Here is a 15,668-nt window from a genome sequence, read left to right as displayed (position 1 = left end):
AGAGCACYCAGCTTTATTACTGTCTGCTGCAGTCACCTGTCATGTTGAGGAATCAGTGTAAGATGGTCACACTGGATGCATTTCTTCTTGCATGCAGTCTGAAAACCCACAGCAATTTTCAGCCTAGACCACACTGGTAAGTATAAGAAAACCTGAAAAATATTTTTCCTATGAACAGGCYTTTCTGCTGCTCTGGGAACCATAAAAAACACATCCACCAGCTTATCTGGGGACTTCAGAAGACTTGATGCTGGTAGAATTATATACTTTGCAGTTACTTGATACCTCTTTGTCTTTTGATGTTGGCCATCTCCTCCTTCCCACCTCCATGAGTGCAGAATTCATCTGGCCATGTTGGGAAGGCAGCCATCATTCCTGGCTCCTACAGTGCATTCTCTGCACTGCCTCGTTTTCCCCAGCTCTCAGCAGTGGGTGGCTTCCTGGTGGCGTAGAGTGTGGGACATTTGTGGTTACTTGTGTTGTACACATTTGGCAAATATGCTCCACCAGCATTCCTCTCTCTCTTGTTAGGGAGTTTCGTGTTGAATCTCTTTGTTCAGGTTTGACCCTCTRCAGTTCACATCATAGCTGTGCATGACCCTAGGAATTCATTTGCAGGAGTTTTAGAAAGGTGTACTTAAGTGTTTGCATTCATGAGCTTCCCCTTAGACTGATAACAGCTTGGGTGACGAGGCTTTACCCAGACGAGTCAGTTGTTCTTACTGAGGTTATGCCTTTGTCTTGGTTCCCTGGTGGGTGGGCATTCCCACCCAGCTACCCCTGAGGTTTTGTCTCTTTTCCACCCTACAGATTTGTATTCCTTTTCATCTTCTGAGAAAATACATGTCATATTTTCTGAGGTCTCGTTCTCACCCACTGCAGGCAGTGCTGAAAGCAAACAGCTTGTTACCCTTCAGCATGTTACTTCTGTGACACACCAGGGTGCTTTCTGAAAACAAGGAGCTGCAGATGGAGAACAGCAGCCTCTGCTCACCAAAGAGAAATGAGTAGAGTCTTTTCCTGCCCACCACTGAGCTCTGTTTCATTCATAGTCACTGTGTTCCTTCTTCTGCAACAGTTTCCTGCTTTCTGAAAGCAGATTGAAGCAAGTGAAAGAAAGAATTTTTTATGTCCAAAGAATGGATTAAATCTTATGCAGGGCAAGGGAACAGATCAATGCAAATGTGGGGATGTTACACTTTGTCCCCAAGATAAGGTTTTCCTGTTTTAGGGTAACCACAACTCAGCTATGATCATTACCAGTAGCCMGTGTCTCTTCACTGGTAGCTTGAGAGAAGTTTTATTTTTTTTATTCTTTGCTGGGGAGATGGTGTAGTGCTMTGTGGATGTTTAGGGGCTGGGAATCTACATGCAGTACAATTTTGAAGCCCATAGGGCTAAAAAAGGCTGGAACAGAAACTCCTCACAGAGGAGCTCTCACACACAAAAGATGGTGAAACTGTTACTATAAGCCTAAGTGTGCTGGACTCCTGATCCTCTTGGGAGGGTGTGGGAGCAGAGAGGGAGCATGTTTAGTCATTCCCACGTGATGTTGGGCAGTGGCTATGCAATTGGGTTCATTGCGTGATCCTTTCCTGTACMTTCATTGCCTGTGTATATCTAGCCAAGTCCCCTTCTGCATCTCCATCATCAGTCTGGACCACTGTGGCCTTTTCTGAGTCCTTACGCAATAAGGAAGTGCACTGTGTTGCCTATTATATGCTCATCCCTGAAAACCAGGAGTTGGTTGTACCTTACTTTGCACCTTTGTAAGTCTTCCTTCAAAGAGAGAGGATTCTGAGCAGGACAAGACCCCATCTGTACTGGGACAGTGGTGCACTAAGTGGTTTACACTGTGCTACATTCCCACAGTCCTTTCCAAGTCTTAATGCTTACTGCTGGAGCTACTGTGGTTGGCAGCTCTCACATTTAGAGATTTGTCTTAGATGCTACCTGGGACTCCAAAAAGGAGTGGACATTAAGATGAAAATGATGCATGTTTTCTTGAGGTAATGCTACCTCTTCAGTGTGGAGTTTCCACTAAGTTTATTTGTACAAATGTTGACCACCTTTAGCTTTTCCTAGGACTTTCTGTTAGGTGGAGCACTTCTTTTTCTGCCACCTGATATACCAATCCCTGCACTCCCTGGACCTGTCAATTCTTATCAGAAATACTGTGAGGCTTTCTCAGGAAAAGGTTGCTGTGTTGGGAAAAGTCCAACCACAAATCAGATGCAGTGGGGGCAGGCTACTGGAAGGGTAAGTGTTCAGCCACATCGCAGCTGGCTTCCTTCACCTTACCAGGAAGCCTTTGAATACCTTGGGCGCTGTCTGCCTGCTGTGAATCAGCTGCTCTGCAAAAATGGCAAGGATTCTCGAGAGAGAACTGCATGAGCAAATATCCGCTAGAAAAACTAGTCAGTAGTGTGGGCATATGACATTCTTGCTGGGGAAAAGATCATAAGATGATTTGCCCTGTTCTTCATGGCCCTGGTCTAACTTTCATCAAACCAAAAAGGACTGCCATTGATGGCAGTGGGGTTTGGCCCGCTCTGTTACAGGTATCTTAGTACCACGTGGGCAGCAGGTTTTAGAAGAAATGTTTGGGTGAGTAAAATGTCACAGTGCCTGTTCCTGCCATATCAGTCCCTCATGTGCTCTCTGTCCCATGCCTCACAAGCTCATACGTGCTGCCTTCCAGATTCTGTGGCAAAAGAGCTAATTCTTTTTAAATGAAAACCATATTATAAAGGGCCGGATCTGTCATGCAGCTGAATAAACCACAGCTTTCCACGCTGCTATTCACCATAGGCGTTCATGTGTTCTCACTCCCTGTTGTTGACTTCTTGGCTGTTTGATGAGTAGATAACCATATAAAATGTCTGGTTACTTCATTATTGGAGAGTGACATAAACTTGGTTATGAAAACAAGAGTCCAGTAGTCATGGCTCCCTTTAAGTGTTGCCTCTCCTGATAAAAAAAACAATAGCTAAGCACCCGTCTTGAACCCCCTTGTCCTAGATAACATTACATACAAAATGCTCATCTTCTGTTTCTTAAAATACTTCAAATAGGGTCATCTTCCCTCCAACTCCCCCAAAATACCTCCTGACAGCTTCTAAAATAGTCAAGATATTTAAGTCACTGTGTTTATGTGTTTGAAAAGYGCAAGGTGAAAAAGCCTGTTTTCCATTAAGCCAACAGTCCCAGTGACCGCTGTTTTTGTAAGAAGGTTACGCAAGCTGTTTCATTGCCTCCTCCCCAGCTCAGCTCACCCCAGCGTGTTTCCCTGGTGTTTGTTAGTTTGCCCTCCATCCAAGTCTCACTTGGACTCCCTTCTGACCACTCTGGCTGTCTCTGCCTCTCTTTGGTTGCTTTGTAGATGCATCACCTTCCTAGGTCATTCACTTAAATTTACTGTCCTCATTTTGCACTGCAGCTCCTATTATAAWTCCAGCTTTAACGAGCAACCCCGTTTCACTTCTGCCTCTGTTATGCCTTTATTCTCGACTGGTTGGAAGCCTCATAACTTGCAAGATATCAGCATTTTATATTGAAATGTTAAACATGTTGAACCAGTTCAGAAGTAGGCATTTTTCCAGTGATGCAGCTTCAATTTCAAACGTTAATAAAAATTCCTAACATTGAACTCGATTTGGGACTGGACGGCTCACAGGCTTGATTATGTGATATACCCTCTCCCACTTCTAAGTCGCTGGTTCAAATCCAGCCCAAGTCAGTAGCTGCTGAGAATTGTTGACGTACATTCTCTGCTTAGTGACCTATATCGATTTGAGTTTAAAGGTCATACTTAATGTTCTCAGCAGACAGCCATGCACCCTGTATAACCTCCTTCCATACCAGCATCTTCCTCTGTGGCAGAGATTGGATGGACCGTAGAGGTGGGACTCCCTTCTCAGCTGTTCCTGATGAGGAAGTGGGAAGGGGGAGAAATTTTGTCCTTCAGTTGTGTCCTTCATGCGGATAAAGAGATGGCTTCTGTGCATGCAGTGGCTCTAAATAGAGGGCTTTCCATGTGGCACTGTGATCCTGCCCACGCTGAAATGCCGGAGCGGATAGATTGCATCTCCCTTTCTCTCCTCCCTCTCACACTACGTATGTTGTCCAGTCTGTTGTCCGTTTGCATTTATATTGCTCCAGTGAGATTTAGACAGAAAACTCATGCTTAATCCTAGCTCTGTGATTAATGCTAGATTACCCCTGGGTGAGTCATGGCAAGCTGGGGCACAGGGAGTGACCGTTTCCATATGCTCTTTTGAGAAAGCCACCAGCGACCTACGTGCTGTGCTGTGTAACTCCTGGTATTGCTTACAGCTCTTACCAAGTCACTGTTGCCTTGCAGAAACGGGGCCCTTTAGAGCACATCTGCATCCTAAGATCCTCCTGTTTATAAGCACAGGTAGAGAAAACATGCTTCCCAGCAAACAAGAATGTTAAAACCTTAGTAGCATCACTGAGCTTTTCACTAAGAGTGAGAGATCTGCTATCCCAGGCTGTATTTAGGACGTTGCTGTAGCAGGCCCTTTCTGTTAGTCTGTGTTGGTGTGCAGGGCAAGTTGCCCCGGGGAGCAACTTACTTTCCAATATCTTACCCAGCTTACATGGTTGCAGCAGTTTGGGAGTTGATCCTTCAGGACCAGAAAGGCTCTCCCACTGACTTTCCATCTGTAGAAGTGAAAGAGGAGATAGACTGCTGTCCTCATTCCCTTCTTGGTAGCTGGATGACATGTTTCGTTGTCCTTTGGAGAAATGGCAATTTTGAGGTTAGTGCCCATGGTCTGGGGAGCAATTTTGTGTCATGCAGTGGTTGAATGAGCAGCTAAGGGGACAGCCAGCTGGAATTGGGTAGCCTTGCTAGTCCTGATTGCTGCTCATTTGTAAAGCGAACCAGCATCAGACTCGCCCTGAATTATGTGCAGACAAAAGGAAAGGTTTGGCTTGCAGAGAGAGGCTGCAGAGAAGATCTTGTTAGCAGCCAGCTGAAGCGCCTATTTGAAACAGAGGGATTGTAAAAATTCATGGTGATTTCCGCTTCTGAGTGTGTTTTTTCAGGCTTCCCTTCCTCATAGTTCTTTACTTCTCTTGCCACCCTCTTTCTTCCTGAAGAAGAGCTCTTCTTTTGCTACTGGTGAAATTTTCTATCAAACTTTTCTCTTGCCCCCACTTCGTAATCTCCYCCCACCGGAGAGGGAGTGTGCGATGATAATCCTGGGGATTTCTCTAGTAGCCTGTTACCAGCTACAAAGTTGCAGCTGTTGAAAAAATTTAAAGCATCTCTTAAATCAGTTTCCTCCAGCCCTTGGCGTTATCCTTAAATTCAGATTGGGGGCTTTTAATAGGAAACCTATTGAGAATCGTAGCAGTTCTAATGAATATTTGTATACATGACCTTAACTTGGAGGTGCAATGCGCTGTGCATTGAAGGCAGTAGGAGGCTTTGCACAGGCTTTGGTGGGCTTTGGCTCAGGCTTTTAAAGAATAACAGGAAACACTGGAAAATGCACCAAGGGTAAACAAAGCAGTTTAGTTACATTAACTGTCTCGAGCAGAAGCTTTGCTAATGAGCGAAACAAACAAAGCAAGTGCATTTATTTAGTATTGCCGTGGGAAAACAAACAGCTGTTAATTGCGTGTAGGTTAAAAGGGTTACCCAAGAAGTTGGACGGCTCAGGCCCAGAGTGCAGTTCTGGCGTCCTGATTCAGTTCTGATTACTGTGCAGACTCCGACTGAGAATAGTGTCCTGGAAAGGAGCACAGACTTCAGAGAGGCTAGAGCTTTGAGACATTGCATACTATTTTTTATTCATAGCAATGCTACATTAAAGCATCGTTTTACAAAGAACAGCATCAAAGAGATCTGTTGTTGCTGCCTCCCTGTGACTCTAGATAAATTTTGCCTTGCTGTGATTATGTTGATGGTCAGAAGTCAAACTGGTCAGTCAGCTTGCTTCTGGACTCGCATGTGATGAGCAACAATAAATCTGCTGCAGGCCTCCTTCTGTACCGCCCTAGGGTCTTTAACTGATAACCACTGTATTATTTGTATTAGAAGAGAAGCTGGAGCTTGAGTCCCATTGTGCTCACTCTGAATAAACATCGAATAAAAGGACCATCTTTAAGAGCTGACAGCCCAAGCTGTTCTTCCTTGCCTTTGTGGAGTCTCAGCTTCAGGAGGAGAACGCGGCAGGAGCCAAATGCTGAAATTCGCTCTGTACGTAGACTGGAGTTAGTAACTGTGGTGGTAACAGCACAAGGTGAAATCAAGTCATGCTCACGTGTAATAGCTACGATGGCTTTGAGGTATTAAGGGTAACGTGCAGCATGTGTTTGCGGCTGCCGATAGGTGTGAGTCTGAGAGCACAGAGGACCATGGGTTTGCAGGGTAATGTAATGCTATTTTAACATTTCTACTCCTAATCTAAGAGCCGTTCTTATCGGTTCTTATTTCAAGGTCTGTTCATGTAAGAATAGAACTCCTTCCCATGGCAGAATATTTCAAGGGACTGATTAACTGCTTCTAATTCCATGTGAATTCTGAATAGCAGGTAAGATTAGATGATCACAAAGAAAATGCAAAGTACCGAATCAGTTCTTACACTGCTGTTTAGTGCAAACACATAATGCTGTGCCTGATTTATTTCTGGTAAAAAGGGAGGGGGGACTATTCATTAGTGAAAAGAATCAGCATGGCATTACATTTACTATGTGTTTAGGAAAAAACATTCCCTTTGATGTAGCTGGGGACCCTTGAACTTCAGAAAAGAATGCATTAGCATGCTTGGGTATGCCTTAGTCGTGCAGGTCATTTAATCCTTTCCTCAAGTGAGTCATTGTAAGGTAAAGTAGATGCTGGGAAAAGTTCTGCACTGCCAATTAAAGCAGGCTCCAAAGGTGTTGCCGACTTCATTCTACTAGAAACTCATCACTGAAAGGCCGGTGGAGGTTGCCTGTGTACCTTGAGGCCAGATCCCAAGCTAATATAAATTGGTATAGCTCTTTTGGCTTCAGTAGAGCTCCTTTACTACTTCATGCAAATAGCTCAGGCCCAATTCCTGCACGCTTATGACTTTTTAAAGGATTTCTGTTCAAAGATCAGTAATTATTCAGAAAGTTGTATATTTCTACACATGTAAAAATTGAAAGAATATCAGAAATAAGTAAATAACCTGTAAATAAGTACCTAACTTGAGATGTGGGTTTTAACTCAGTCTCTATAGAGATTGTGTTCTGTCTCAAACACCTGTATAGAATCAAAGCTAAGAGTAATGAATTTGAGCCTCAGCAATTCTCCCAGAAGGACGTCTTGCATGAGGTCGGGTTTAAAATAAAACTAAGGACAGGAACATACTAATTGGTAACTGTTGGCCTTGTTTTTTGCCAACAAAAAAATCCCACTTTCAAGAAGTTTAACAAAGAATAAATTAATAAAGTTAATCAGAAAGCTAAGGCATTTTTTATTTAAGGAACTCTACGGGAAACACTAGTGTTTTGTGGAAAACAAAATCAGGGAGCCAAAAGCACTTTGGAAAGTCAGGAAGATGTTTTGTTTTCACCTTTTTCAGGTGGGATGGCTGAGGTTCCTGCGATGCCGGCTGGGAGGCCGTTTAGGAAGCGGTCAGCAGCTGAGCCTGCGCTGTCTAGTGCCGTGCCACAAGAGCCCAGACCTACTAGAAACCTGAAGGACCCAAGCTTGAGCCATGACTCAAAGGGGCTTCTCGGGTCTGAGCGCTGTGGCTGTTGCAAGGCAGCAGGTTGGAAACCTGCCTGATTCTGTTAGAAAACTTAACGCGATTGCTACATTCCCCCAAGCCTTCTAGACTGGCATTTTCTGACAAGCAAGTGTTCCTCGGGGAGATTTCCAGCAAGCTTTACCTGCCTTGTTACGCAGTGCTTAGCTCTTCCTTTCCTGACTTTTAGGAATATGAACCTTAGATGGGATTATTTGCATTGGAGGAATACTGCTGGAACTTTCCTCATAGCAAGTGAAGAGTTTTCTCTGTGTGTAGAAGCAACATAGGTAAAATATTTGGAGTGAAATCCAGGTTCCATTGAAGTTAATGGCAAAACTCCCATTCACTTCAGTGGATCAGGAGTTTCACTCTTTTCTGTTTTGAAGTCAGAGTTACTAATAGACTGTTAAATTATTCCTGCATGCATCAAACAAAATATGCTTCGTGTTAATGTTTCTCCTGCCTTCAAAACCCGCAAAGGTTTAAAAACAAGAATAACTATGAATTTCTGTGTCTAAAACTTAGGTTAAATGTAATTTCACTAGAAATAATAATGTCCCTGGAGATAAACCTAAAATAATAGACTCCACCATTTAATCTTCACTTTAAGCTAAAAATGGCATAAATGGTGGTTTAATCTAAGCCATAATTATCAAGCTGCTGAAGCGGGTTTTGGTTCATCACAACTAGAAATGTATGTTGTGTTTCGGCTTTGAACAGCTGAGGCCCAAAACTGGAGAGAAGCAAAGCCAGGAGTTTAGTTAGAAAGCATACAGGAGCCTCGGATTTGTAGAGAAATTGTGTGTATTAAACAGTCCAACACTGTATTTAAAGGGACTGCTCTTGGCTTGCTCAATCCAGCCAGCTGGAGACTTAGTGAGTTGCTGTTAATCCAAGATGTTAGGTTTTGTAGCAGTCTTCAACCCAGTGGTGACAGCAGTTATTTTGCTAGAAAGTGACACTGGCTGCATGAGGCACCTTTTGTTTGAAAGCCGTTTTCCATTTCATGCTGGAATCGAAGGAAGGATGTTAACCTTTCAAAATGTTATTATTCCGTACAATTTGAAAATGGTTTTAATGATCAGTAGGATGGAAACTCCGTCGCTCCCTTGTGCTGCTGGGCAGCGTGGCCCGAAGGGCTGAGCGCAGCACTGCCAGGCAGGAGACCAGACATCTCTTCCTGTTTCTCTCACTGATGAAGCAGGTGAACTTGGGCACATCATTTATCCCTTCCTTGTCACCACGGGRGCTGTGCAAAAAGGCTTACCTTCAGCAGGGAAGTCTCACCTCGCTGTAGCGTCCACAGAGAGAAAGAGGCTCCTTTTAAGAGCGATTTGTAGTAGCAGCCCAACAGTAGAAACTCCACAAATGACAGAAGAGTCATGAGTGGGAGGGTGGATGGAGGTTAAAGTAATATTTTTCTACTTTTGAATCCTTTTTGATATCCTCACTGAATGTGTTTGAATTCCTCAGTCTGTATTTATACGACACAATTGGTGCTGTTTGTTTAGATGGCTTGTTTAGCTGAGCCGGTCACATTCTCTTCTTGCTGACCCTGGCACGGGGCAGCCTGGGCACTTGTTTGTTCAGTGCTTGCAAAAATGGGGGCTTGATTCTGCCTCAGCCTCCTAGGTGAGCATTGCTGTTATGGACTCACAGCATAATTTAGGTTGGAAGGGCCATTGGAGGTCACTTGATCCAAACGCCCTGCTCGAAGAAGGGCCAGCTTCAAAGTTAGATCCAAGATTGTGCAATACAAAAGATGTGGAGAAATCCTTTTCATATCAGTGAAATTATTCCAAATTTATACTGACACAACAGCAAAACAGGCCCATGTCTAGTATTAATTTGTTCACCATTCTTAATATGGTTATAGTGGACCATTTCCACTAGATCTGGGAAACCAATTCAAAATTTACCATAAGTACTACCTTTGATATTCTAGCACATATCCTTCAGCTGCGCTGCATTGCTTCTGCAGGTTCACTTTTCATGAACCCTCCGTTGGTTACATTTCCTGGTAGGAAAAGTCCATATGAAGCACAGAAGTTTTGTGTACTTCATAGAAATTTTTGTATTTTTATATTGAATTTCCATTCACATTTCTGTCAGATGTACTTACGAGCTCTTCTGTTCTGGTAAAAGGAGTAGTACTGTGTCTTTTCTCACACCACTTCACAAAGTCTGTGCTGATATTTTTCTCAGCTCCTTGAAGCAGAAAGTTAGCTACCAGTGCAGAGAGGGAATATATATCTAAAAGTAAAACAAACACTAAAACCCTTGTGCAATTAAGACAATGGAAAAGTTCAAGGAAAGTGTGATTTGTTCATGGAACAGGTGCCTAGAGCAGTAGGTGAATGATTCTGTATTGTTTGTGCAGCCTGTTCTCTACTTCGTTAGTTGCTGAGATGTGAGTGTCATTACTAAGTGCAATAGAAAAAGAGAAACCCACATGATGACGTGATTGTTTTTGTCTTGTTTTGTTTTAATCAAACAGCATGGGAATGAGCCATGATGATGATCATCTATCCTGCGCAGGGAGGTCTCACATTATGTCTGGAGAATGGGTGAAGGGCAGGAACCCCAGTGACCTTTCCTGGTCTTCATGCAGCCGAGATGACCTTGAAAACTTCCTAAAGTAAGGATTGTGCTGAGTACCAAAACCCCCCAGGCAAGAGTCTAAGGTGCTATTTGAAAGTGAAAGTCTAAGTAATTTGGCTAAAAAAAAAAGTATGCGCATGTGTCGTTAGGGTGTGCAAGACTGAATTTGTCTCCTTTACAGTAGCCCCTTTGAAATTGAGGTTTGCAGAGAGGCAGCAGAATTACATGCGGTTGTCAAGATACTGATACTTTCTTAAAAGCAATCCCAGTTCACCTTCGTTTTACAAACAAATATCCTCCGTGTTTGCAATGACAGAAGTCTGTGTGTAGGAGCCCTTAAAAATCCTCTCCATTGTAAGACGATGCCAACTTTGTGCTGTGCTATGGCAATGCTTTTTATTTTATGGAAACTTTACTTCGCAGAGAGTTAATTCTGATGTGTTTCCTCACTCCTCAGAGAGTGCTGGTCTTAAACAATTCACTATAAACTTCTTTCCCACTGCATCCATATTTCAGTTCATCCCCTTCAACAGTTCAAGAAGGATTTCTGTCCCACTGATTATTAATGCTCAGATACTTTAGCAAGTACTAGAATTGTCTGAATTCTGTATTTGTGGTCTTAGACCTGCAGAATAACTCTGGCAAAGCGTCTGGCACAGTGGCCAGTGCTTCTGTTGCTGGAAATGGGTTCAGCATGGGTTCACAATTCCCACCAGTGGAAATTAGAGGTGGGGAAGGATGGAAGGGAAACAGTGGAAGAAAATGGGGAATTATTGTTACATTACAGGCACAATGCTGAAAAAGAAGTTGCATCTGAACTCAGTCTGATGCCAGTGTGACAGAGGGGAAATGTCATAGCAATGTTCCAGTTTGTAAAAGGTTGTTGTAAAGACAAAAGGAAAATCTTTCCTCTGTGTCTATAATGGATAAGAAAAGAAGCTAAGGGCTTAAAATTTAGCCAGGAGGATTGAGATGAGACATGAGGGAAGACTTTCTAGCTATTGTAAGGCTAGTGAAAAAATTGGGATAGATTGCTTGGGGGCAGAATAGAGTCTCCATCAGATTTTTAAGATTAGGTTACACAAATGTTTACCCAGAGTGATGTGAGTATAGTCGATTCTGCCTTGGAGCCAGGGGTGTGTGTGTGTGTGTGTGTGAGTTCCCAAGGACCTTTCTATCCATAGTTTTCAACAATTCAGAAGGGTTGCAGAAATATACTGTGAAAGTCACTGCTGTTTTACACAGTGTYGGCTTCTCTACAGCAGTGATCTAACGCTCCAGTTCAAAGGTGATTTCCCTTAAAGGCGCATCTAATTCTTGCACTCTGCAGGTCCAAGGTCAGCACCTGCTTGCTGGTAACAGACCCCCGAAGCCAGTACGCGGTGCGGCTCCCTCACAAGCTGCCGGGAATGCACTACAGTGCAGATGAACAGTGCCAGATCCTCTTTGGGACCAATGCTACATTCTGTAAGAATATGGAGGTAAGAGCTCATGGGGGGCACCTGGAAATGAGGTAGGAAGTGAAATTAAAGTTGTCAAGTGTTCAGGAATAGAAGGAATCTGTACCTTCCTCAGAACTAGTTAATGGGATTTTCTACATGTTTAGTACTGCTGCTGTGAATTTGATGTCACTCCCACTGACCTTCATGTCAACAGCACATATTTCTGCAGTCCCTCTCCTGCCCCACATTGGTCCTGTTAATCTACTGGAAGAACATTTTCTGTTTGCACTCAGTTTTAATTCAGGCACAGTTCCCTTTTGACACTGTTGTGACAAAGTACTCGGTAAAGATAGTGTTCCTGGTAGTTCAGCTGAGATGAAAGTCTCTTCTCACAAGAGTGCCTGCTTACTTCCACAGGCTCAGTTTAGATGACTGTCTGGACTTTTCAGCAGACAGCACCTCCAGGACGTTACAGGGTTGTTAGGAGCTGACTTGAACTCTTTGCCAAGGAAATATTCGTGACTGTTTGCTTGATTGGGCCACTTGGAGATTTGTGCAGAATTGAGCCCCTTCCTGTGTGTCTTCTGAGTAACATGATGCTTAGTCAGGCATTGGGTGCAAATGGCTCATACCACGTACTTGGTTGGCAAAATGGAAACACTGATTTTTGGTGTCTCTAGAAYTAGATAACTTTTGAGACTAGGCTCTCTGACTTGTCCTCTGGAATTTAGGCACCTAAACTCTTCCTAAAGTCTTACACACAATTAGATATTGTTGTATTCTGACCAGAACTTGTCTGCATCATGCTTTAAATAGGGTTTGGAGAAAGGCTCACTTGCACTGTGCACTGGGAGTTGTCCAGAAGAAAGACATGAAGCACTGTGTCCTATCACCAGCACCAGCTGGTGGTATTCTGTCCTAGATAGACCAGGCATAGAGTAGTCAGGTTTCTGGCTGTCATTAACTAACCATTTCTATTTTGTAATTTGTCCCTTAGTCCCATTCTGAAGAATCTTGGGATCTTAAATCAATTATAACAAAGAAAATAATAATCAGTGATAACTGAGGTTGCTAAGTGCCAAATGACTAAAACCATTGAACACATGCAGGTCCTGGGAACATGCTCTTAGTTTCACATTTGCTGTTTTATTTATTTTGGATTTGGAAGCTAACAATATAAAACATGAAAACAATAAGAAAAGAATCTGGGTAGGTTGTATTTTCCAGATCCATGAGGAAAATGCAGGCCACCAGGACTACTGTACTGGAAGCCAAGTGTTAGAATATATGTCTATAAAGAAAACCCAGCGTCTACCCAGGAAGGTTCGGGTTCTTTCGTCTGTGTGGGTGTCACCCTGCTTACCCAGCACTGGAATAGATATTTGCTGTTTTCTTGTTGGAATAAAAAACATTCCATTCCTGGATAGTCCAGTGCCTAATGAGAATGTCAGCTCACTGGTAGGTGGTCAGCATTTCTCATGCAGAAATAGCATGTCCGGTAGTACAGTCTGGAATTGCTTCAGGGAGAAGTTGCTTGCCAGGATACCAAAGCAGCCGGCACTGTTCTTTTCTGTTAGACACAGATAGCAGGTGTTTGTGTCTCCCAGAATTTTTCAGCAGTCTTCTTATTTGGCATCTTTAGAGCGCAAGGAAAACTGTGTTCTTTCCCTCCATCACTCCCTCAGTGTTTCCCGAAGGAAAAGAGAGTTGGGAAGGACTTTAGAATCCTTTCTAATGAAAAGTCTTGTAGACTTCAGCAGACAAAAAGCAAGTTGCAAGCACTTATTTAGAAGTATTTTTCTATTACAGTTGTGCTTAAGAGTTAATAGTCACACTGTGCAGTCTGTGTATCAATAATGTCACATGCCATTAATTTAGGTTAATATCTGCATCCAGTTATGCTACTCTGAACTGGAGATTGAAGGCAATGAAATTAAATTCTTTATAGGAAATGATAAGCTTTGATTTTTAAACCTTTGAAGTTTTTGTTCTTTTCACCTTTGTATTTCTCATGCCTCATCTGCAGAATGCTTGTATTGTAAGTCTCAAAGCTGTCTACAAAAATATGAACCAAAAAAAAAAAATTGGCACTAGTCATTGGCATTAGCTGTAGAAATTATTGGCAAATAGAGCTGTCTCCTCTTTTAGCCAATGGTAATGTGGTATTTTTAATTCAATAAAGTATTAAAAAATCCAAATGTAAAAGTAATAAACATTTGACAGTAAATATTTGTTACAAAAGGAAATAAACTTCAGGAAATTAGCCTGCTCAATCTTTTTATGATTACGTGTCTTCTGTCTACTTTCTTATTTAATAAAAGAGCTACGTTGCAACATTTCACTGGAGATAGCTGAGCTCCATAATTATATCAGGCAAACTAGAGGGCCTGTATTAAAAAATGGCATGCAATCTGATTGTGGAGCAAGTTTCAGAGATTAGATGAATCCAAAATCTCGCCTTCTTTAAGAAGCTGCAGAAACTTCCAGTGCAGTAAGATTTTCCCTTAAAGGCGTCAAGGCCCCAGTTTTTACAGGAATGTAATCCCTTTGACGGAGGCTTCAGACACTCTGGTCCTAAATGGCAGTATTTCTCTTACTAGATAGTTAAGCCATGAATATTCCATTTTATCTGGATACTTCAGATTGAATATTGCAAATTCTTCTTCTGTGTTTGTTTTTAATGAAAACTCAGATTCGGTAGTATAAAATAGCAGCCTTCAGAATTATGATGGCCAAGGTGCTATCCCAGTCCAAATTCATGACATGGAAGTGAAAAACTATGAGGTTTGCTCAGCTTTGCAAATACCTCTTGCAAATTTCTTTTCAATTTGTTTAGACACTGCCTCTGCAGTTTAATACACTAAAATTAAACAAACCAGAAATAATTAACAGGCTATGTGTATGATAATCAGCTTAACTGTAGCCTATTGTTGCTCTAATCTGTGACCTCTGAGATGTATAATTTAGGATCAGGTTTTGTAACCTGTCTGTTAAGTAAGGTTTWCCAGTGTGTGACACCTCTTCAAAGAGCTGTAGAACCAGGCTTTTAGGCTGGAAGCTTGTCAGGCAGAGAACAATCAACTTCTATTTATTTGAAAAAGCACCAAGTTATATTATGATATTGTGCAAATAATAAATGGCAAGATTATCTACAACCGCTTGCGAGAATACAAGTGCATTCTGGTTCATGCTCTGCTCATAGTTTTGTTGGTTTAAGATACATCCGGGGGCAGGGTTTAGATTAAATATAACTGAATATTAGATGGGTGAGTCCTTGCTCACTATCAAGAAAATAAACGTTTGCATGGCTCTGTGGAAGAATTCATGTGACTAGTTTTGATCCAAGGAATAAAACAAGACAATAGAAGTTGGATAGTTTTCAAGTGAGATGATTTCACAGGCAGTAATGAGTATCTTGAGACCATTCAGTAGTTCCCCCTTCACATCTGAGTTGCATAGTTTTCTCCTGTAATTTGCAAATGGCTTAGAAGTRTTTTCACATGGTGCTTTTCGTTAATCTCTCCCATTGCAAATGTTGCGTTCTCTGATCAGTGAGAATGACCATCTAGCAGGATGCACAAGTGCACTTCTACCGTACCAGACATGCTGCCTGTTTTCGGGTGGGAGGCTGTGCAGTCATGGCCCTGGGGTCGCCTTGCGTAGCAAGGTGCCACTCAGCAACAGGAKAATTTTTGGCCCAGCTAAGGCTTAGCACAGTGGTGCTTGTTTTGAGGGAGGCTTCCTTTTGAAGGAAGTTGCTTTTAACAGAAACTAAATAGGTGACTGTGTCATTCTAAAGTTCTGGGTGAAATCACCATGTGATTTGCAGGAGAAGCTGAATAGAAACGTACCTTTGAAACCGCATAGCCTTGTC

The 15,668-nt window shown here is 42.5% G+C and overlaps 1 protein-coding gene across 1 annotated transcript in view; it reads left to right on the top strand.

The window, feature by feature from the left end:
- ADAMTS17 (ADAM metallopeptidase with thrombospondin type 1 motif 17) overlaps positions 1 to 15,668 on the top strand; it is a 198,293-nt gene that overhangs the window by 86,890 nt on the left and 95,735 nt on the right. Inside the window, exons 9-10 of the mRNA XM_026073287.1 lie at positions 10,249 to 10,389; positions 11,683 to 11,833. Coding sequence (XP_025929072.1) covers positions 10,249 to 10,389; positions 11,683 to 11,833 — 292 coding nt within the window. The remainder of the gene's footprint in view (positions 1 to 10,248; positions 10,390 to 11,682; positions 11,834 to 15,668) is intronic.

This window comes from Apteryx rowi, unplaced genomic scaffold, assembly GCF_003343035.1.
Source record: "Apteryx rowi isolate R43461 unplaced genomic scaffold, aptRow1 scaffold_11, whole genome shotgun sequence".
Lineage (NCBI taxonomy): Eukaryota > Metazoa > Chordata > Aves > Apterygiformes > Apterygidae > Apteryx > Apteryx rowi.
This window is presented reverse-complemented; position numbering and strand designations above follow the sequence as displayed.